This window comes from Protomyctophum bolini (assembly GCF_963924005.1).
Source record: "Protomyctophum bolini genome assembly, chromosome: 7".
Lineage (NCBI taxonomy): Eukaryota > Metazoa > Chordata > Actinopteri > Myctophiformes > Myctophidae > Protomyctophum > Protomyctophum bolini.
This window is the reverse complement of record NC_137868.1, coordinates 39,267,619-39,290,676: the sequence shown is the minus strand read 5'-3', so window position 1 is coordinate 39,290,676 and position 23,058 is coordinate 39,267,619. Positions and strand designations below refer to the sequence as shown.

General features: G+C 41.8%; 2 protein-coding genes across 3 annotated transcripts in view; both read right to left on the bottom strand.

The window, feature by feature from the left end:
- The window catches only part of usp5 (ubiquitin specific peptidase 5 (isopeptidase T)), a 30,364-nt gene extending 27,090 nt beyond the window's left edge, over positions 1-3,274 (bottom strand). The window contains exons 1-2 of the mRNA XM_080767668.1: positions 2,958-3,274; positions 384-512 (exon numbers count right to left, since the gene is read on the bottom strand). Coding sequence (XP_080623794.1) covers positions 384-512; positions 2,958-3,065 — 237 coding nt within the window. The 5' untranslated portion in view covers positions 3,066-3,274. The remainder of the gene's footprint in view (positions 1-383; positions 513-2,957) is intronic.
- A 3,068-nt stretch (positions 3,275-6,342) lies between these two features.
- On the bottom strand, positions 6,343-19,115 carry gnb3a (guanine nucleotide binding protein (G protein), beta polypeptide 3a). Of its 2 annotated transcripts, none has more exons than XM_080767087.1 (9): positions 19,047-19,115; positions 13,588-13,699; positions 11,893-12,041; positions 10,463-10,526; positions 9,852-10,014; positions 9,435-9,501; positions 9,039-9,240; positions 6,926-7,142; positions 6,343-6,494 (listed from the first exon to the last, which is right to left on the bottom strand). In XM_080767087.1, exons 2-9 carry the CDS (start codon positions 13,642-13,644, stop codon positions 6,388-6,390), a joined length of 1,026 nt encoding a protein of 341 aa, XP_080623213.1. In that variant the 5' UTR covers positions 13,645-13,699; positions 19,047-19,115; the 3' UTR covers positions 6,343-6,387. The 2 variants fall into 2 exon arrangements, with proteins under 2 accessions (XP_080623213.1, XP_080623212.1); XM_080767086.1 differs by lacking the exon at positions 19,047-19,115 and adding an exon at positions 15,174-15,262.
- Between the last annotated feature and the right edge of the window lie 3,943 nt (positions 19,116-23,058).

The following is a 23,058-nucleotide window of genomic DNA, read 5'->3' as shown; positions in this document are numbered from 1 at the left end:
GTGTAAAGACTCCTTCGCTTTCTGTCAGCGTCTAATCACCCCGTCAGTTTATTCCTCAACAATGACCTGATCAGTGCTCACCATTCACCATCTCTTGCTTAAAGTCATTACCCACTTTTAGACCCAATTACAAACCACAGGAAATATTTACATGAATGTCTATTACTAGGGCCCTTCACACAAAAAGAAAATAAATCATGACTCATTGTCGAACTAAGACGGGTAGCAGTGGTTTTAACTTAAGACATCCGAGACTCCATCTTAACAAAAGGTCAGAGATTTGATCACTGTCATGTATCCTGTCACACACCCAGCATCCTTTGACTAAGACATTGATTGATTGAACTAGTAGCGATCACAGCCTTAAAAAACATAATGGTTACCTGAGTCTTACGAGTCCGCGTGATGTGCAGATAGGCCCGCTGTCCAGTTCTGGCATGGTGCCTGTCAACGTACTGGCTGCCAAAGCCCAGGAAACTGTTCATGCACACATACAGCCCTCCCTCGCTCTCCTGCAGTTCAGGAAAACAGACAGTCAGGTGTGTTCACCATGTAGACTCAGAAAATCAGACTAAATCCGACTATGCTTGCTTAACCACGGAGTATGGACTATAGACCATGGGGGGGGGTCTATACTTTGTCACCTCCTTTTTTACCACCAGTCCACACCAAATGCTTTGCCAAAATTAGCCGATCTATACAAGCTGACAATCTGCAATTTTTAGAACTGTTTGAATGGGCAACACTGCTCCAAGTTGCAATCCCATCCATTGACAATAAACAGAAAGGTCCTATCTTATTGCATTAAACGACAATAAACTGAACAATGTCACACATCCATGGACAGCTTAGGTTATCCTCTTTGTCTGTCTAAATCCAATTGTAACGTTATGATGAGCAACTTTCTTGTAATAAACACAGTAAAGCCATGAATACTAGTGTTTTTCTACATTCATTACCTGTGCTCTCTGCTTGCTTTGAATCACTCAACGTCCTGCATAATTATGTACAATTATGAAACAGGAGGAAACGTGGAGTAATTAAAAACGAGCACTGCTCAAAACCACTTCACTCACATGCCTGGTACTAATGGGGAACGTTTTGTGCAGGTAATGCATGTGTAAAACACAGCAAAAAGAACACTTGTATGTTCACAGGGTTTAATTACAGATCATATTCATAACATGCCAATGGTAGATTTTTGTGAAACTAAAGTAAACAGCTTTACTACAGAGACAAAAAGGGATAACCCATGCTGTCCTTATAGGAGGACAGCATGACACATGAGACTTTTCTGTCTCAGGAATGGGGTTTAGAGGTTGGGATAGCTTGCAGGTAGGGAACAGGGATGTGGTTAACGTTGGCACAGCAAACATCAATAGACATTCTATTCAATAAATGATTAATTATGCAAGGGTTATTTCTATTTGCTACTGCACACAGCAGGCACATACAGTACCTGATTGATTGAAGAAGTTAACAGTTTGAGAATTACAGTACATTTCAAGCACAACTCAATACAAGACTGTTTACTGTGGACGACACCATAAAGCATTACACTTGTTTACAATCCACCATGTTCAATTCATCATAACATTTAGAGATGTACAAATATACACTACCGGTACTATAATACTGTAGGAAAAAACTGGAAATCATCATAGAGGTGAAAAGGGAAAAAAACATATAGTGGGTGGGGGATTCTGATTTTACGGGGGCCAGCTTTTGAGAGCGGTTTTGAAGGAGTCAAGGGATTCACATGTCTTAATGACTGTTGGTAGGGCGTTCCACATTTTGGTGGCATAAGAGCAAAATTAATTTAGTCCCTTGTTTGTGCCGAATCTGGGTTGCACATGGTTTGTTGTACTCCCTCTGGTGTTGTGGGTGTGTGGACTTTGTTGACATTAAAGGGCCACTTCACCCCTTTTGCAAACAGAGCTTATTTTAATGATGTTTAGGACACAAGGAACACTTTCTTGGGGTTTGTATGTGTGTAATATGGTTTTATAGATATTTTAGTTATGAAGCCATGTTCATGAGGTCATGAACATGATCTAACTTCCTTCTTGGACTACAAAGTCACAGCTCCATGCAGCCTCCTCCCTCTCCCAAGGAGGGGAAGTGCACTGAAGCAATCCAGTCAAACACAGACTTCATTATTTTTCTGGCCATTTCAAATTTGTGCTACTGTTAATATCTACTACAAATACTATTAACATTGAGTGACTGCAGTTTCATCCAGCAGTGAAATGTCCCTTTAAGGAAGTATTTAGACAGGTACATGGTATCTTGGTGCTGTATCGAATCTTGTGGACCAGACCCATTGCAAGATGCTGTACTCTGTCGTCAGCCCTAAGCCATTCCAGCCTGTCAAAGTGGGCATGGGTGAGGTGGGTTCGGGGAGTGAGGCAAAGTGGTAGCCTGACCTGTAGTAGAGTATACAGTAGTCAGTTGCAAACAAAGCACATGACAAGCTTGCTATGTGGAAACAGTGGACACAACATTGCCTGCACATGTCAATATTATCAATGACATTATAACCAAAAGGCTGCTTGCTAACGTGTTGCTGCCATTCAAATAAATGTAAGCTACGTCCGACGTCAGAAAACAAAGCCAAGCAAAGAAAGCTCTAAATGTTGGGTGTTTAAACAAAAGTAGAGCTGTAGTAGAGCATCAAGTGCTATGTCATTGCTGACACCACGTAGACTGTTAGCTAGCTAGCTAGCTTGCAGGCTAATTTGACAACACAGAGCTAGGTTAGCTAACCTAGCTTTAGCCTAGCTTAGCTTCACTGTTAAGTTCTGCCTGAGTTGAACATCAAAGGGGGCTAATATGCTAAAGTGAGAAAACATGGTAGTCATGCTGTTTCGTTGGACATCATAGATGAAGAAACCCTGAAAGGTAGCGACACTGTGTTTCGGCCGGCGTTGGGCTTGTTGAGGGGAATAACATCTTACCGGCGTGGAAAATGACAAGGCGCATTCGTCTTTGTGGACACGATCCCCGGGCCTCGGTACCCGAATTGTGGACAAAACTGACATCAAAACGTCGCTGACCTCCGCCATGACAAGCTTTAACAAGCCCTGCCTTTGAGTTTGGATCCCCAAAGCCTTTGATTGAAACGGCTCGGAATAGTGGCTGCAGTTCGGATCTCCTTCTCCTCCTGTGTGAGCCGCTGGCTGAATGAATCACTGTGTAGTGTGTGATGTGATGTGATGCTCCGACGGAAGGCCACACGCTCACACTCAGCTGCGCTGCGGGGGTAGCAGCGTTACAGCCACATTCGTGACCTATCGTATACAGTGACTCGAGAGGTCTCTTAATATTTCGGATTTCGGCATATTTGTTATTATCATAATCATCTGTCGTCATAATTTTATTTTATTTTTTAATAACACATATAGCAAATACCACAACATATCATAATAATAAAACACTATATTCTCGAAACAATCTGTTGCAATGCACAAACAATAATGTTCACACGTAAGTTTTCCAGATTTCCAGATTTTATTTATTATTTATGTCAACATCAAGTTGGACCCTCTTGTATTGTATTATTGAGTTGTGCTTGAAATGTACTGTAATTCTGCAAACTGTTAATAAATATTTTAATCAACCAATCAATAAATTCAGGAGTCACTGTATTCGACAGATCACCTATCTTGACCTCACCATTCTACTGTAAGTAAGTTTGTACTGTACTCTCACTCTAATGTCATTGGTTAGTTGCAACCATTGCAACCCACCACTATAGGTCCAGATGTCGACAGCCCCTAATTTGTACATTTCTTTAGTTTAGATAATACAGTAGATGTTTTAGGTTATAGGTGTTACTGGTGTTGGTACAGTCAGCCTGGCTATCAATACCACAATCAAAACTTCTAAGATATTACAAATTTAAAGGGCAGATTGCCAGATTCATCACTGCTTGTCAGGCAGTCAGGACAGTTAGAAAATCAGAAACTATTCCTAAAAAAAACCAAATTGTTTTCAGTAGTGTGTCGTTTTGGTGCCATCTACTGGCTGAGAGCAGATAAGGATTTGCCTAAGTGTACATTTGGCATTTTCCAGGATTCTCAGAACTGGATTCTCAAACTTATGGTTCCATTTGTACACTCAAGACAAGAGTTACATCCTCAGCAGGAACCCGGATTCCCAAAACCACTGATCTTCTAAAACAGCATCTAAATATGGCATCATGCTATCTTTTGCCAAGCCGTGTATATCCACGGCTTCCGTGACAATTACCTAAACATGAGAGAGATGTGCCATATTGGGGTTATGTTTGAACCCTATCCACCTAACATTTTACAGATGAGAATTAGGTAAAACGTTTCAAAATAAAATAGCAATGCATTTTGGCCCATCATCTGACAGAATAGTCTGTGTATTTGCATACTGGGCCCTGATTATAATCGTCGACAATGGCAATGTCATTTTTCTTGACTTTTGAAAATGAAAGAACTACACACTATAGTATTTGTTTAATCGTTTTCATCTTTTTTTTTATCGTCGCAAAAACCATGAACTATAGTTCATGGTTTTCGCAACGATTTCAAAAACAAATATGAAAATGATGAAAAAACGACATACTAAAGTTCATGGTTTTGGCCCATCATCTGACAGTATTTGCATACTGGGCCCTGATTGGAAAGTCCCTCTTTTATGTCTGGATTCCAGGCCAGTTGGAAAAGGGCACACTGAGAGGTGGTAAGAGTATGTTAAATTGGACATTTTCATGGTAAAAGGTTAGCTGGACAGGGTTCTTTCAGACATAAGCCCCAACCGTAACATCTCAGGAAACAGGGGGAGAGAGCAGGCCGTCTCCCGATGGTCCTCCAGCACCTTGATGACATGGGACTTGAACCTGCCAACTGTCTGTAGCAGAGGCAACCAATCAAGCACACCACACCATTGAGCAACGATTTCAAAAACAAATATGAAAATGATGAAAAAACGACATACTATAGTCCTATTGTATGAAGATAGGTGGTGAAGTGGTCCTTTAAGCACACCTGTAGTACGTGAGTTGGATGCTTCAAACTTCAAAAGACCATGAATTTAACATTTTAGCACAGAAATGAGTCTAGATGTGCAGATGCAATACACACTAGTTGCATGAGATGTTAAACATATGATGCCTAGCTGTTTTGATGGCTTATTCTATCAGAAATGTAGCTTCTATTAATTACCAAGTTGTTACTGAGCACTTACTTTGGTCAAACTTGAGATGCAATGGTAATGAGTGGAATTATTTCAGGCAAGAGTCATGTTTAATGAAGAATTCCACATTTATTATAAAGTCTTAAGAAAGGTACTATTGCTTTACTATGGACAGTGTATATCCAATATTAGAAAGGCAGTCTAGCACATTAGTTTGTGTATACTGTATACATGAACCATCAATCCAGTAGATCAAAATCTTCTGTGCATAAAGGAAAAGGTAAGCTGTTACATACAGACTTGTATTTCTCATGTGCACAGTATCCATTAGCATCAATGCACAGTCATACCAGTACTCATGTTCTCTGGCTGAAAGATGGGTTATCTTTTTTCTTCTTCTAAGTGCTCAGTGAACCGTTAAGATCCATTTGATTATCCCATCTGTCAATCCCAACGGTTTACTGAAAGCAGTTTTTATGACTAGCTAGTGGAGAGGGCAGGCAAAGAGATTATCAAACCCCAACTCAGTAAACATGGTCTATCAAACACACCCACATATATATATAAAAAAAACAACTCATGAGCACTAACAGACACCTGCAAACTAAATCATCCTAATGTAATTTAGAAAATGTATAGAGAAAGTAAACATAAGGAAATCAAGGGAAATCTACCAAAACTAGGAGGAGGGGGGAAAAAGCTGTTGGAAACGAAATGCTCCATGAAATGTATTTCAACAGATTTTTGTAACTTGTGGTTGATATAAAATTTAACAACACAACTGGTGTGAATTAACCTACATTGTCTGTAACAGGACATATGTATATTTAACTCTAGTCTCAACCAATCTCTACCATTTCCATTTGGCAACTGTTCATCGGGCTTTCCTCCCAATTGCTACAATAAATGAACATCTTAATCAACTGGATTGGATTTGAACCAATATAAAATCACCACTGAGGATAAACCTGGTATTTGCCCCCTATAACTTGAGAAGTAGGTGTGAGAAAGATGTAGAAGAGTGAAGAGAATCTTCCCCTTAAATTATGACCCTTCTCAGACATTTGAAATAGGACTTGGCACAAGTCGCACAACAAAAACACCTCCTAGTCCAATCCAATTCTTCCCTCTTCTATAACTCCCACCCCCACAAACCCCTTTACCACCAACCCTCCCCATGCCAAACTATATCTTCTCCGCCCGCTGGTGGACAACCAGTCCTTAGTTCCATATCTTCAGGAAGTTGTCCCAGGATCCTGTGCAGATAGCATTTCCGTCCATATTCATTCCGATACAACTCACCCTGTTGTCATGACCAGAAAACGTCCCTGGAGTAGAATATCAGCATAGATAAAATGGACAAGAGATGAGGAGGGTGCAGTGTAATAATCTAATATTATTTGGTTATTCAACAGTTCAAATTCAATATCATTTTGTAAAGACATTTTCAATACTATTGCTATGTAGGACAAAAGCATGTCCAAATGCTTTGACATAATTTATGTCATAATGTATGGTCCGTTTAATATTTTCACATTCATTAGACCTTCTGAATAATTAATCAATTAGAATATATTTGATGTCCTTTGTAACCTTCTCTGTAAGTCTTCTGAGATTTCCTCAGGAAAAAAGCCCATGAACCACATTGTTAGCTCAATCCAGCTCCCATTGACTTTCATTATAACATTTAAGCTAAATATATCTATAAAATATTTTATTTTGAATTTCTTCTCCTCTCAGTTTCCCCATGTTTACTCACCAACTTTCTCGGCCTTCAGCGTGTCCCAGATGTTGACATTGAAGTCGTCATAGCCAGCCACTATCAGCCGTCCGGAGAGGGATGCACACAGGGAGGTCACACCGCTCATGATGGCTGAGTCCTGGTAGGTGATGAGCTCTTGATCAGCCCGCAGGTCATACAGCTTACAGGCGCAATCATCTGAGCCGGTGATCACTGCGTTACCATTGGGGAAGAACTTGTGGGGGAGAGGGAGAACAGAGGGACAAACAAAAACAAATATGATGTACTGAAGCAGGTTATTGTGGTGTGCATGGAGGACCAATATGCCTGATATAACCTAATTGAACTAGGACAAGGTGTGATAAACGGAATGTGCACCTTTTTGTACAATAATTGCTTGTCTAGTCTAGTGCACCAACGTTTTCAGCTTGAGACCAAAACGATTTGATGTCTACGTATACAATTTAAATTAATAACTGAAGCCCTATTACAAAAATAGTGAAAATAGCCGCATGCATTGTGAGTTTGTAGATCTGCTATTTTCACTAGGCCTAAGTTTTACTTTTCTCTCGCTCTCCTTTTTATGTATGGGAAAAACATTTTTGTGGAATGTTTCTATAATAAAAAAGGGCCGATCCATGCACACCAAAGAGGTTAAGGATAGGTGCATATACAAATGTAGGACAAATGGAAGGTCCAAATGCAAACAAAGTAAAAGACCTGCGGGCCAGCACACTGTCCAGGTCTTTTTACTTTCATCAGGAAGTTCGGAAAAGTACAAATTCTTTTGACACTGATCCTTTTTAATCTTATGATAAAAGCCATTGTTTGGGCAACACACACTATGCCAATTTTTAAACTCGAGTACATCTTATGCAACAGTATCAGTGTCTTTCTTATGCAACACCAAACTCATAATCCAAATGTACCATTCAATTCAATCCACACAACTATAACGACAAAAGTGGTGAATTAAATGGCCATTAAGGAATCCCTCCTCTGTCAATAATAGAGAAAGAGCTTATCAAAAACCCCTTTAAAAGGTGCATCATGGTCTGGGCCGTGGCTAAGTGGTCCAGGCACCTTGGCCGGTAGCCCGAGCCACGGGCTCGACTCCTAATCCCGACGGCCTTTACTGCATGTCACTCTCCCATCTCTCTCCCCCATTTCCTGTCAGCCTACTGATATGTCCCTCTATAAAAAATATAAAAAAATAAAGGCGAAAGCCTAAAAAAATAACCCATTCAATTTCTTTTTTATAATAATTAAAAAATAATAATTAAAAGGTCATCATATCTGATTTTTAGTAGAATTCTCTCCTGAAACCTCTGAGTATAGATTCAATGCATGGAAGTCAAGATTTACAAGAGGAATTGACGACGGAAGTGTGGAGCACGTCAGCCTGTATGGAGGCTCAATCTCAGACGGGTAACACTTGGTTAAAAGTATTGCAATATAATTGGCTGATGAGGGTGTATGTCACACCAGAGAAACTAAATAATTTTAGTGCAGATATTCCAGCCTACTTGTATCAGATGTGGAAATGACAAAGGTTCACTTCCCATTGTTTGTGGGCATGCCCAAGAGTGAAAGAATTCTGGGAAGAGGATTCAGAAGATATGATTGATAAATGTTGAGCTTGACCCAAAACGTTTTCTATTACGTTTTACCCAGTTGGTCATAAGATAAAGTAGCGAACAAAGATTTTTAGATTTATGTTTACTACAAGCAAAAGATTGTTGTGTGTGAGGGCGAATGCTAAGCCAGCTAAGGCAAGCATTCATATACTAAATCACCACCATACAAGTGTTCATCATTTACCTTGACCCATGTTTTAACTGGGCCTGGTCGTTCGTAAATAAGCCACACTCTGTGCGCTCTGTGACGTGACCGCCCAGCACACTAAAATAACTGAGCACATTCCCGGTGAGCATATCTGAACGCACCCTATGTCGCCTATGCCTGATTTACAGTAGTACAAAACAATACAATAGTAGATCTAAATAAGCGGATCTACAAGTTCTCAATATGTCGCACCGCAACAGGTTGGGAGCTTGTAGATCTGCTATTTTCGGTGCCCACGTGAAAAACGGGCTTTAGGAGAAAAGGTGACATCCTCTCCTTCCCTCACCCCAATGGCATTGATGTCACTCTCATGTCCTGGAAATGTGTTTCTACATTGGTTCTCTCTGATGTCCCACAGCTTGGCTGTGAAGTCACACGCCCCAGAGATGAAGACATTGTAGTCTGGAGACACGGCCAGCGACATGCAGTCACCTAGGTGACCAGCGAATACAGTCTTCTGTTGTCCCGTCTCAATGTCCCATAGAATACTGGGAGAGAGGGGCACAGGAAGGAAGATATCAATTGTTTGGTTCCAAAATGAGATATCCACTCACTGTTTGAAAACACTTAACAAAATGAAAAGATACCACAGCATTAAAACAAAGCATCCCATAGTTTGTATTAATATCCCATAATTCAGTATGGTGTATATATATACGTTGCTTTTATAATGCATTCTTACCAAGTACAGTCACCTGAGCTGGTGATGATCTCACTGTCGCTAAGGAAGCGACAGCAGGACAGGTAACCTGAGCAACACAGAAACATTATATTGAGTAAATGACAATACTGTATATTGTGAGTTAATCAGCGATGACAGGCCTGGGCGGCTGGGCCTGACTGCATGCTGCCATAGGATCTCCCTTCAATGGATACCAGCATGATGAATGGTTTGATGAGCATTAAACAAGGATAAATAAACCACGTGCCTGTGAACGTTGAATAGTACAGTTGCCAGCTGGTGAATTAATGAGCATTTTGGAATTGTGCCGGGACCTGTGGGCCATATCTTGATATGAGGGATTGTAGTTCTAAATTTAATGCCCTGGGGATTTTGTGGTTGTATGACCGATTCTTTACTGTAGTTTTCCTACTGTACCTGTGTGTTCAGCCAGCTCGCGCATGACCTTGACTTGGCCGTCCTTGCCCTTGAGGTTGTATATGGAGCACATATTGTCCAGGCCTCCACAGGCCACCAGGTTCCCTGAAGGAGCGTACGCACAAGTCATCACCCAGGACGACTTCAGAGGGATGGCGTTCACCTGTGGACAAACGCAGAGATATTTAATCTGTCGGTGCTCAAGCAACACGTCACTGAACCTGAAGGCTAGAATAAAAAATACCTATAGGACAATGACATCACAAACAATATTGAGAAATCTGCATAGCTGGTAGGTTCATGGGCCCTGCTCTTAAATATTTGTGATGCTATACTGTTGATGATGTATTATCGTGATACGCACGCACGCACGCACGCACACACACGCACACGCACACACACACACACACACACACACACACACACACTACAATGACAAAGTATACTTAAAGACAATAAAGTCACAGTATAACATCCTGTCACCCCCAACCATTGGATCAAGTTATATCTAATGATATCTATAATCTAATCAGCTGTGGTTATAAATGACCATACATCGAAATCACACCTTTTAGCTACAGTCGCAAGATAGAGCTTTATCTCTGTCTCACCTTGTTGGTGGTGATGGTGTCCCAAACAATGAGTTTTCCATCCTGAGAAGCACTGACACACAACCTGGTACAGACAGCAGGACGGTGACCAAGGGGCAGAGAGAATGAGAAAGCAGGAGAGAAAGGGAGAATGGTGTTTAGTGAATTCAGCAGTAAATCCCACAATAGAGTATAGAGGGTATGCGCATGCTTAAAGTGAATGGCACATCGAGTTTAACATTGTTTAACGTTGTTTAATGCAATCAGATAGGACTTTTCTGTGTGGATGTCTGGGCTGTCAAGGCCAGAAAGTCGTTTTTTGCCACTCAGTGGGCGTTCCTGCATAACTTCCTGGTTTGATGATGATGTCACGTGCATACCCTCTATATCGTCTGTGATTCCAAATACTATGCGCTTCGATGTACAGTAGTGCGTAGAGAGGCTCTGGTAATTAGAAGGTCACCGGTTCGCCTCTACGGTCCTGATCTGTGTCGAAGTGTCTCCGAGCAACACACACACACACACACACACACACACACGATAATCTGTAAATGCTCCCCTCTGAGTGATCATCTGAGCAGCCATCAGCTGGGTGCAACTGAAAACTGTGGAAAATGTCCTCCGTGGGATTAAAAAGTTCATCTGAGTCGTCTGTCTTTTAATAACGCACGCACCCCACTGACATCATTTTATTGACATCACAGACTGGCCTCCACCAAGTATTTTGGGCCTTCACTGCATTTACAGCAACTCTCTAATCTGTATAAGCCCCGTGTTCACATCAGAGTGCAAGCGCAGAGTGCAAGGCACGGACCTGCTTGTCGGGAGGAGTTAAGGGTTCATCTACTTATGTGTAATGCTACTTTACGAAACCGTCGCGCTGTGTGACTATTTCATACTCTTTATTCGTCCAAATAAAACAGCTGAACATCTAACACACAATTAATCTGGATGGTGTCTAGATATGATTAATTTTGATAACAGTTAAAGCGAGATTTGTTTGAAAGTGACGTATGAAGGAGTAAACCATTTGATGGAGGTTGTAAAAGTACACAACAGGGTCACACTGCACACTGCTGCCTCACAGCTAGAAGGTCCTGGGATCAAACCCAACTGGGGCAGACTCTCACTCTCTGTGAGCCGTTTGCACCATGGTGTTCAGATGGGTTTCCTCCAAAGACGTATACATGTCGGCAGTGCCGAATGTTTTGTATATAATCACTCTAATAAAACTAAATATACAATAACTAACACAAATATCACTTGAATTGGAATGCAATACTTGTTTTGGGGGCCCTCCCGGTCGGAGGCCCATGGCCTGCAGCCCACCCTAGCCCAGTGATAAATCCGGCCCTGCATGTTGGGGACAGTGCCCCTCACCAAGGCCCGGACCATATAGAGCAGGAACTGGTCCCTGCAGTGCTGCTCGGTGGTGCTGCTCGGTGGCTTACTTTGGGTCGGTGGCGCACCAGTGCATGGCGTAGATCTTGGCCAGGTGGCCCCTTAGTGTCTTCCTGGGTTTAGGTGCCAGCTTTGACACCACAGATACAGAACCTGATGCTTCCTGTAGTGTGGTGTCCTGGAATGTCTTACGGTGTTCCTAGAGAGTACACACACGCACACACACAGTGTATTACCAATATTGATTATTATTATCAATATTGATCTTGGCTGCCATACTAAATGCGTACAACAGGAACTATGTTTGATGTATTCAAGGGTAATGGGGTTATGAATAATGTTTTAGGAGGGAGTGGAGAGATAAGATGTCATCAAATGATGAATGCATTGACATTATAGAGATTGACGAGGAACGCATTCAGGTATTGAAATACACAGCGATTAAAATATATAACGCTACCGTCCAGAAACCTAAATTTCATGCTTTTTAGTTTTTTTCTTTACATAAATGAATGCCCTATAGTCCAGCAGCCTTGTGACCACATCACTAATGTGATGAGGTCAGCACATTTTGGGCACATTTGAGCAAGTGGCTATGGCCGTCTTTAGCCCAAGGAGTGTTTTTTGTGCGAAACTAATGCTTGGAATGGATTCAGCATCATGAAAACCCCCTAGTTTGACATGTCACATGCTACATAAAGCATAATGACATGCCTTGACAACTTGCCTTTATAGGTTGTTAATGGTCACATATATCCCCCTATAAAGAAAAGCTGAATACCGACAATAGACAATATTTTAGGCCAATAAAAAAACTATAGGCAAATTTCCCACTTTAAACAAAAGAAGCCTGTTGACTGCCGGACTACTATTTTATAGAAGGAGGAGAGGACACTGGAGCAGCACGGACATTTTAAACCTTTTATTGGGTGCTAGTATACAAAAAACGACTAACGTTTCGATATGCGGTCTTCATCAGAGTCAAGTTTTAGCTCACCACTACTATTTTGAACTTTGTGTTATGACAGATAACGTTGTGATCTTGTGGCTCGGCTATTTAAAAAAAAATCACACCCATGTGAAGTGAGGGGCGCTCTTACCATCATACATCATCATTATTTGTCACATTCCGTGCTCAACCATTCAAATCATCACAAATGTCATTCCGGCAATCACAATTTGCGTCTTCGCTTTTCTGTCCTCACTTTTGTCTTCAATTGTTTGTTTACACAAACACGAAAAGATGGGCATAGCCCAAAATAGGGATGCAGATTGAATGTGAAAAGTATCAACAAGAGCTTATGTGACTAAATAATAGCTAGCCTACATTGCATACGAATATGCACAGACATTTAGAGGGGCAGGTGCTCAAGTGAAAAAAGGGCACCTTGTGCAGTGCGTGGAACCGGCCAGTTGCCTTAATAGTGTGAGATTTATAGATTTTGGGGCCTAAATAATATATTAGAAGCTTTTTTTTTATCAAGAATTGATGTCACCATGGTCCACATACTATACAGTACACTGTACAAAAAAGGCGTTTTTTCCCCCGTTTTTTTTATTATTTATTACCAAAAGGACAGTGCTCTAGCACCCCCTAGTGTCTATCTGTGCACGCCACTGCGAATATGAATATGACAGATTTCTGCGGCCGACACAGACAATATATTGACTGGGAAAGTTGTTAAATGTTATTCTATGTTCATGCAATGTTTTCATTATTAATGATAATGGCTTGGCCTACTCACTACTATCTGTTCTTTGATGTTTTCTGCCTCCTTTCGCAGTTCCTCCAAATCGCCCATGGTAACGTTTGTCAGGCACTGTCACCAATGGAGACAGATTGCAGGTGATGTAATCCTGAAATGAAGAGGAGAGGGGGAGGACGAAATAGAAAGACGAAAGAAAATATAAACTTTTTGAATTAACTTTTCCCAATTTGTGATTTGTAATGTAATTATTATTCGATTACAAAAAAAGAGATGATTCTACCCTTAGCTCTTGGGATATAAGCATTTTCAACTTATTACAGGTGTTGGTTTAGCATTATGGCTCTGACTCATTTCTGGTTTGCTTGTTGTAATGTTGGCGTAGCCTACTTCTTAACTGAAGCAATATTCCTACTAATGCCTGATATATAAAGGTTACATCACTGGCTGCCTCATATGGAATTTGACCTGCATGTACCTGAAGACTTGTACCCTCTATAGCTTTGATCTTTGCTTCTCAACGAAGCTCTGTTTTGCAATTCAAATTGGTCCTCAACTGCTTTGCAGACCTTCGCAAACATGCACATATACAGTATAGTCATACACACAAAAAAGGCATTTGTTGTTTGAATGAAAACACATTGTAAATTCAATTCATGTCCTGTCATAGTATAGTATAGTCCATAATCACTATACTCATACAAAACTATCATTTTCACATCACATGTCCCTGCTCCACCCCCCCCCCCCCATGTCAAGTTGTCTGTGCCTACCACCTCTCCAAAAAGCTCTTACTGTTGATGGCTTTGGCTATTGAATTTGGCAATGTCAGGATTAATTGAACAACGTTTAACAATCAACCAATCACCTAATGGACAAAGTCATACAGTGTGACAAATGGCAAATGCCCTGCGATTCTAAAGGGTGGCAGTGGCGGCAGGAGGTAAAGGAGCCACCTTCTGTTTGATTCCCGGCTCCCCCCCCCCCCCCGGAGCAAACACTGAACCCCTAACTGGTACCAGTGAGCAGGTGACAATGAACTTGAACCTCTAACTGCTCCTAATGAGCAGGTGACAATGAACTTTAACTCCTAACTGCTCCCAATGAGCAGGTTACAATGAGCTGCTCCCACAGGTGCATGGTTACCACCACTGTCTGTGTGAATGTAAAGCATTGTAATGCACTTTAATCACCTAACCACTTAAGCCCCAGCATCCATATTGTGGGGAAAGCTCTCGCAGTGCGCTTGTCGATCGACTATTACCATAAAACAGAAAATACACTAGTATAGAGCCCTGAGGCACTCCGCTCAACCATAATGGGTGGTTAATGGACAAATTAATACAGTTCGACAAACGCAATGCCAGCAAATTGTGAGAGATACTCAACTTTGTGAGGTACAATCTCGACAATGCTGCACATGCAGTTGACTTCGATGGCACAACTGATTCAGGACGCATTGGTAGCCTACTTTAAACAGAATGATTTCAGAATGAGATTATGCTCATGACTTCATTATCAAAGAAATGCATTATAACCACCGCAATAGCACATTATCTTATGCTCGAACAAATTGCATTTGCTGATTGCTATCAATTGTTATGATGCTATTTCCTTTATCTTACCTTGAGAGCTGATAGGTTGGAATATTTTCCTTGAACTTATCCGTAAGTGGGTTAGGCAATCTATCTATCTCTCTCTCTCTCTCTCTCTCTCTCTCTCTCTCGCGCTATTTGAATGTCCCATGCAGTCAAAATGCATGACCATGTGTATTTGCCTCTAATTTGTTTGAAAAGAAGAGGAGTGGCAAGCTTTGTGATGGAGGAGAGAAGGATTCTGTGGAATGAAGACATTTGATTTTGCAGTCATAGCTGGGACCTATTTCTATTTAGAATGACTTATTAGTGAATACATTATGAATAAAGAATAAAGAAACATTGAACGGTGATCTAACTAAGACATACTTTTAGTTCGATGTCCGATATGTGCCCTAAAAAGTAGCCAGCATTGAAGAAAGAGATTTACTTTCTCAACATTCTGCATAACCCGTTGACCTCATATTCTGAGGTCAACATTTGGAGAAAATTGGAAAATACAAGCTCACAACATTTCACGACACGTTGTGAGCTTGTGGATCTCGTAGTTTCAGTGAATATTTTTGTTGTGTGTATGGACAAAATGTCGGGCCCAAGTTGTATAATAATAATAATAATATAATAATAAGCTTTATTTATATAGCAGCTTTCATAACAGCGTTACAAAGTGCTTTACAACAAAGGAACAATACAAGAAAACAGCACACAAAGCAGGACATTTTAAAACAGTGCAAAACAAAATGCAAATACCAACAATTATGTACGAAATAGTAGTAAGCTAAAGCAGAGATAAACACAATCAAGGAAGATTAGGGTAAAAAGCTAGTCTAGAATAGTGAGTTTTTAGTAGGGATTTAAAATGTGGAACTGACTCAGAGAGCCTGATTTCCAGGGGGAGCGTGTTCCAGAGGGTGGGGGCCCTAAAGGCAAAGGTTGTGCGCCCGGTTTTGTTCAGGGGCCCCTTTGGTAGGGCAAGGAGTGCCTGATTGGAGGATCTGAGACTGCGAGTTGGTATGTAGGGGGGCAACAGGTCTGAAATATAGGCTGGAGAGAGACCTAGCCTGGCTTTACATGTGGTGAGTAATATTTTAAATTGTATTCTAAATTCAACCGGGAGCCAGTGCAGGGATGCTAAGATAGGTGTGATATGATCATATTTTCTTGAACCGGTTCAGAGACGGGCGGCAGCATTCTGGACTAATTGGAGACTGTGGATGGATCTTTTGGAGAGACCGGAGTAGAGAGAGTTACAGTAGTCTAGGCGAGAGAAGATGAAGGCATGAACTACTTTTGTTAAGTCGGAGGTGGTGAGGAATGATTTAATTTCTGAAATATTTCTGAGGTGGTAAAATGATGATTGGACAACCTTCTTTATATGAGGTTGGAATGTGAGGTCTGGGTCAAAGATGACACCTAGGTTTCTGATAGTGGGTTTTAAGTTGGGATGTAGTGGGCCAAGGTTGTTTTCAATTTGGGCTCTGGCGAGGGGGGGCCACAATGTAGGGGGGCTCGGGATGAAGACACCTCACCGATAGCGACCGAGAAGTGTCTGTCGGTTAGATAGGAAGTGAACCAACACAGTGCCACACCAGAAATACCCACGACTATGGCGGATTTGAAAAATGAGGGAACAGAACCGGAGACCAAGGAGTTGTTGACTACAGCCTTATTGACTAGTGACACAATGTGGGGACCAACAGATGTATAGTAACTCCTTCAGGATACAGGTGGGAATGATTAAATTACAGGAGGTAGATTTCATTTATAAAGATTGATCAAATGAGTTAAGTATCTTGTTAAGGGCATTTGGGCCAGATAGCCTACGTGGCTTCAATAGGAATCAAACCTGGCTGGGACCTTTTGTTTTGAAATAAGAACTTTAACCCAGGGCTAGCCATAGCTGCCATAATCTCCACTATGAGCCATTAGTTCAATTCAATCAACACACATGGGACATTTAGATAAAGTTATATCACTTATGGAGAAATCTGACTGCTGTTGTTCAGGTGACTCACCTTAATTGGCTTTTAATACAAAGGCCCAATATTTATTCACCATTTGAGCCACGGACCAACATGTGATGACATTTAGCCTCTCAGAACCATGTGACTCATGAATATTTTGGATAGGATTTTCCATGCTGTATTGATGTTGGTACCATTAGGAGAGATAACAATTCTTCTACATTCTCTAATTGTGTAGACATTATAAATTAAGTAATGCAGAAGTTTAACAATTGCACTCTTGAGAGTGTAAAATGAAACCAAATTAACTCATTTGGTTTCATTTCACACTCTCAAGAGTTCAAGCCTCAAAGGGTCCATTTGGTTATAAGCTTTCCATCATTTAGCTGGGGACCACCTGGAACACCGTCAAGGACCACTGGTTGAAAACCATGGTTTTAAACGGTGATGCTGCACTCTTGCCATTCTGTCCCTGGGACCGCCTTTGTCGTGTGATTAAAATGCCTGCCCGCGTGGGGATGGGAGGGGGGGGGGGGGGGGAGGTGTGACGGCGTGGCTGCCTGCTGAATGAATTAACGCAGCCAGAGACAGACATAGCTAGAGAGAGAGAGAGAGAGAGAGAGAGAGAGAGAGAGAGAGAGAGAGAGAGAGAGAGAGAGGGAGGGAGAGAGGGAGGGAGGGAGGGAGAGGGAGGAGTAGTGGGAGGGGTCTATGTGGAAGTGAGATGCTGTAGAGTGGTGGAGAGATTTAAATCCGAGTGGCTGAGATTTTAAGGGAGGCCTTTGGATCAAATCTGCTCTCATCCGATTACTGACTGCTCTTTGCATCTGGATAAGAGACAGAGAGAGAAAGAGGGACGAAAGGAGGGAGGTGGGGGAGATAGAGGGATGAAAACAAGGGAGGGGCAGATGGAGAAGGGAAGGAGGGAGGGAGGGAGAGGGGGCAGATGAGAGAAGGGATAGGGTGATTGAGGGGTGAGTATGAGGTTGCGAGAGGTGGCACTGTGTGGAAATGGAAGACGGGATGTATTAGGGATGTGCCCTGTGGTTTTAAACCGAATGCCCTCATCTACTGTATCAATTAACCTGCCTCCTTTGGCCAAGTTGAAAGGAAAAAAGTCACAAATCCCCAAATCCTTCACGTAATAAGGATTATTAGATCAAATAGGTTGATGGACTTTTCTCTTTTAAGCTCTTATCTGCTTGGTTTCACATAATAAATGAAACTAAATAAACTGGAACACTAGGGGCTATCAAATAGTACAATGTAAACAAAGAATTTACAAATTGTTTCATCATACAGATGGTGTCAAATTAATACACTATTAAGAATTAGAATAACTCATGAATGAAGGAAGCATGAGTTCAAGTCCGTTGCTCTCCCCAGGTTGGCGGAGGGTGTGTAGAGCCCAGGATCACATTAGATAATTGACACAGGGGTGAAAAATGGGTTACAAAATCGTGGGATAAAAATTATTTAAAAAAAAGAAAAATAATTAGAATAGAGTAAATAGAGTTAAACCAAGTCGAGTTAATGATAATGAATACACTGTTTGTACACTTCACTCTCCAAGGTGTCATGGCACCTCATGAAGGTGCCAGGAAAAAAGAAAACCCTGAAAAAGTAATCAACATTCATATGGAGATAAAAAAAATCATTAATTGATTTATGACCGATACTGGATGCAATTTGTGTGCACTCTTCAACTGAATTAATTACACCTGATCTTGACTTGATAAAAAGTTATTCAACCTGGGAATTGAATGGTCCTTAAGAATCGTGTTGACGTCTAAGAGAAATTCCTCATGAATTCTGTTGTTAAATCAAGCGAAACCCTCACAAATGTGCCCGTCCAATGAGCACGTCCCAACGAAAAAGCAGCATCACATACACGTTGAAAGAAATTATAGTCTTATAAACATCTACAACACTCACTCACCAATGTGTGGAAGTCCTCTTGTGTGGTGGTGTGGTGTAGGTTTTCACTACTTCCTTCAGCAGGCCTGCGTTTGCTGTTGTAAAGTTCACCTCCTCTTGTACAACACTTTCTCTCGTTCATTCACTTTTCTGTATCTCACACACACACACACACACACACACACACACAGGCACATACACAGACAGACAGAGAGTGCATGGAGCTATTCCTCTCTGGCGCTCCCTCTGACTCTCTCTGTCGCTCCTATGGGGAACAGATGAGGATTGGAGGGATGAAGGGAGATCAGTGAAGAGGGGATAAACCATAGGAATGGTCAGAGGGAGAGAGAGAGAGAGAGAGAGAGAGAGAGACAGTAACAGAGATGATAAGGGGGGCTGGGGCAAAGTGAGAGACTGAGAGAAGGAGAAATACTGAGGGAAGTTGGATTGTGTGCGTGCGTGTGCGTGTGTGTGCGTGTGTGTGAGAGAGAGAGAGAGAGAGAGAGAGAGAGAGAGAGAGAGAGAGAGAGAGAGAGAGAAAAAGAGAGAGAGAGAGAGGGGAAGGGATGCGGTAGGACAGGACTTTTGTAGATGACAGGACCAGGAAAAGACAGAATGTGGGACTGACTGACTCAGAGAGGGAGGACAACAGACAGATGGACTGGTGTGGAGTGGGAAGGACAACATATAAGGGCTTTAAGTGATAGAGGGACAGGAAAAGATGTAGGAGACATCTAGGGGCTACATCAAACGAGGTTGGGTGGATCATTGGTCAAGGGATCAAAACACGCGAAGGTTGGCCTTCTGAATCTGAAACACACCGATGAAGGGAAGGAATTTTAAAACATGGAGATGGGGGTCGCGCCAGGAAAAAGGCTAAAAAGAAGCGCTGGGCACATGGCTTTTTATGGTGCTCTCTGACAGTTAACTGGTTCTGTGACTGACAGCAGCGGTGCTGTTTTGTAAACCTGCACAGTCTAATATTAGAAAGGAAAGTTGATGGAGAGTGTGGGTAGGGCAGTTCACAGTGCAGCGACCAGATGTTTTGCTATGTCATAGACCTCGGCCTGTTATCTTGTGTTTGTGTGTGTGTGACCACTGTGACCCACTGGCAGAAATAAGTTTGAGTTTTTTGCGCAACCTTATGTAACCGACGGATATGTGCGTTGTGTTTGGAAGTTTCAATGTTTTTATGGGAGCCATTTTTTGGCAACCCCATACTTGATTTTCTGTGCAATAAAGTTGGCCTAAACTTAAGCATATTTTAAAATAAAGCATACGTATCTTTGGATAGGAATGCTTATTAGAAAATGTATTTACAAAGCTGCCATTCCATCTTGTGTATTTAACATACTACAGAAGTGTTTCTGTAGGCTACACATTTGTAAATGGGAGCATATAGCCTGCCCTATATTATGTTGCCAGGAACAACATTAAAAAAAAAACAATAAGAAAATGAAATTCACACATTTTCAAAACAAATGAAGCAGACTTAATGGGTAGAGTACATGTTCATTTTTCAGTTATCAATGTGGGACCCCACTTGGGGTCCTGACCCAACGTTTGAGATCCAGTGCTTTACATACCTGACATGGTATCAACAATCCACACATAAAATGCTGAATTAAAACATAATGAATCTGGGGGCGACAAAATGACGCTGTAAAAATAATTATTTGTTATTTCGAACAAAACATAGACACCCACCTCTCTCCAGTAAGGAAGTAAAAAAGGGGAGAGGTAGGATCATCAGGAAAGTTATAAGGGGAAAGAAGGAGGAGGGATAAAGCCAATAATAAATATGCTACTACTGTATATACACCAACCCTGGAGCCCTAAACAGACAGCAACCAACCACTTAGTGACACATTTTGTGTAATTATACGAGATAAAGAAAGATACAGTAAATGACACAATTACACTTATGGGTCAGTGAAATGCTTCAGCAAGACATTGAATATTTCTGGTACAAACAGCATGGCTCTCCATCAAAAAACACACATGTAAATTCAAATGCACTTTACCAGGGGCTTCAATGTACCTGCGTCTTCTCATTCTCAGATGTGCTTGCATTTGAGTTTCCGTGTTCATCATTCATTGATGAAAGAACAAGGAAATTAACAAGGAACTTAGTCCAGTACATCCAACACTCCATTAGCCCCACCCCAAGTCAGAAAAGGCCAAGTTAAGTGACTTGCTGTCAACTAGAAGGAGGCTAATTGTTGGTATCAGCTGCTTTAGCTTCAAGTTGACCTGAATGTGATCAAATTAGATTTTTGGTTAGAACATACTTTGCATTAAGCCGAAATGTGTAGCATGTTGAAAAGCAGACAGAAAAGAAAGAGGTAGAGTCGAGGCTCATTGCCGGTTGTATCCTCTATGCAATCAGGAGGGAGAGTTCCTGTTGTGAGCTAGCAACTGGGTTTGACAGCTATCACATTCAGGGTGTCCACCAGTACTACTGAATGGCCCTTGGAACAAGACACTGGAGCCTGAATGTAATCAGGGGCAGCTGTGCTACAGGCAACACTGTTCTGACCTCTCTGATGAAACTAACAGACTATAATAGTGTGTGTGTGTGTGTGTGTGTGTGTGTGTGTGTGTGTGTGTGCGTGCGTGCGTGTGCATGCATGCGTGGGTCTGTCAAGGAGAGAAGATGAATTTGTGTTGTGAAGTCGAAGAGAGGTCTCTAAAGGAGTGAAACAAGTTAAAGAGTTATTAGCGTTGAATGTGAAAATATCACCAACTAGAATATTAGGTTACTAGGTTAACTATATACCATAAATTATATGTATACGTGCCATGCCGATATCAATGTACTGTAGAATGGAGTCTGTGTGTGTGTGTGTGTGTGGGGTGGATTGGGGTCGGGGTAGCTTGACTATCACCTACATTCATGTTGTGGGGTTTAGGCAATGGTGTGAAAAATTAAGCTGTGTGGTTTGAAAGTGTTGACCCAACTCACTGGTCCAGTTTACAAAGAAAGAGGTGAAAAATGAGACACACACACACACACACACACACACACACACAAAATAAACTAACCCTAACGGCACGCAAAGCCACGCTGTCGGACTAATGCACTACATGTGCACCGTTGGAATGACGAGCGGATCCCCATTAATGGACACTAGACAGACTGATACCCTCGTAGCCCCATTTTAAACAAAGGGTCTCTGGGAGTGTGGGTGGCCGGGGGGGATTGGGGTTTAGCATGACTGGATTAAATGGCAAATCTCACTTTCACCCATAAAGAACTGCTTTGACCCTAACCCTAGCTGTTATGAAAAAAGAAAAAGATAAGATATTAATACTGTCACCACGTCAAAAGGACGCAGTGATGCTTTTTCCAGTATAGGCTATACCTCCCCTATAAGCTCTTGGGCCTTACATCATTTCTGCTCATTCACACAGCAATCAGGAAAAGATCCCGGCCATGCGTTCGATGACAATATTGTCATTATTGCACCATATAATTAGAACGGTAGACAGTTAACAGGACTTAGGTGGCGAGCATGCTTAAGATGCATTATGCCGGCATAACTCCTATTTAGGGGCAGATTAGCGCTGCCTTTTAAGGTGTTGCACGCTTTCAGAGTGTCAGTGGGGGGAGTTTAAAACAGGGGTCACCAACTCACCATTAAACAGAGCTGGGCGACCCAGTTCTAGTGCACTGGAGGGATTAAGACACAGCGGGTAGTGAGAGGGTTAATATTAGGCAGTAAACGGTATACTTGATGCATGGGATGGATGGAGAGGATAGACTGGATGGAGGGATGCGGGGGGGACGGATAGGGGGAGGGTGCTGCTGTTTGTTTTAATTGGAGGGACATGATGGGGGAGATGGATGGGAGAGAGTGGCTCGGCTGGATGTGGCTGCTGATTAAATGATCTCTGTAGCTGGATTACTATTCCATATTCTAAATGGGAGATTTTTTAAGCTTCATAAACAAATGCACTCATTTTATGAGGGATTAACTGTAATCTCCCTATTTCTATCCTTTACCCCCCCCCCCCCCTCACTACTCTATCCC

Bases quoted from the DNA above. Each gene is read 5' to 3' on its own strand.
- gnb3a (XM_080767087.1), bottom strand. From the start codon at position 13,644: ATGGGCGATTTGGAGGAACTGCGAAAGGAGGCAGAAAACATCAAAGAA. The intron at 9,502-9,851 runs GTACAGTAGGAA...TGTGTTGCTCAG, and splicing joins CGAGCTGGCTGAACACACAG to GTTACCTGTCCTGCTGTCGC. The intron at 9,241-9,434 runs GTAAGAATGCAT...CCTCTCTCCCAG, and splicing joins AGCTCAGGTGACTGTACTTG to TATTCTATGGGACATTGAGA.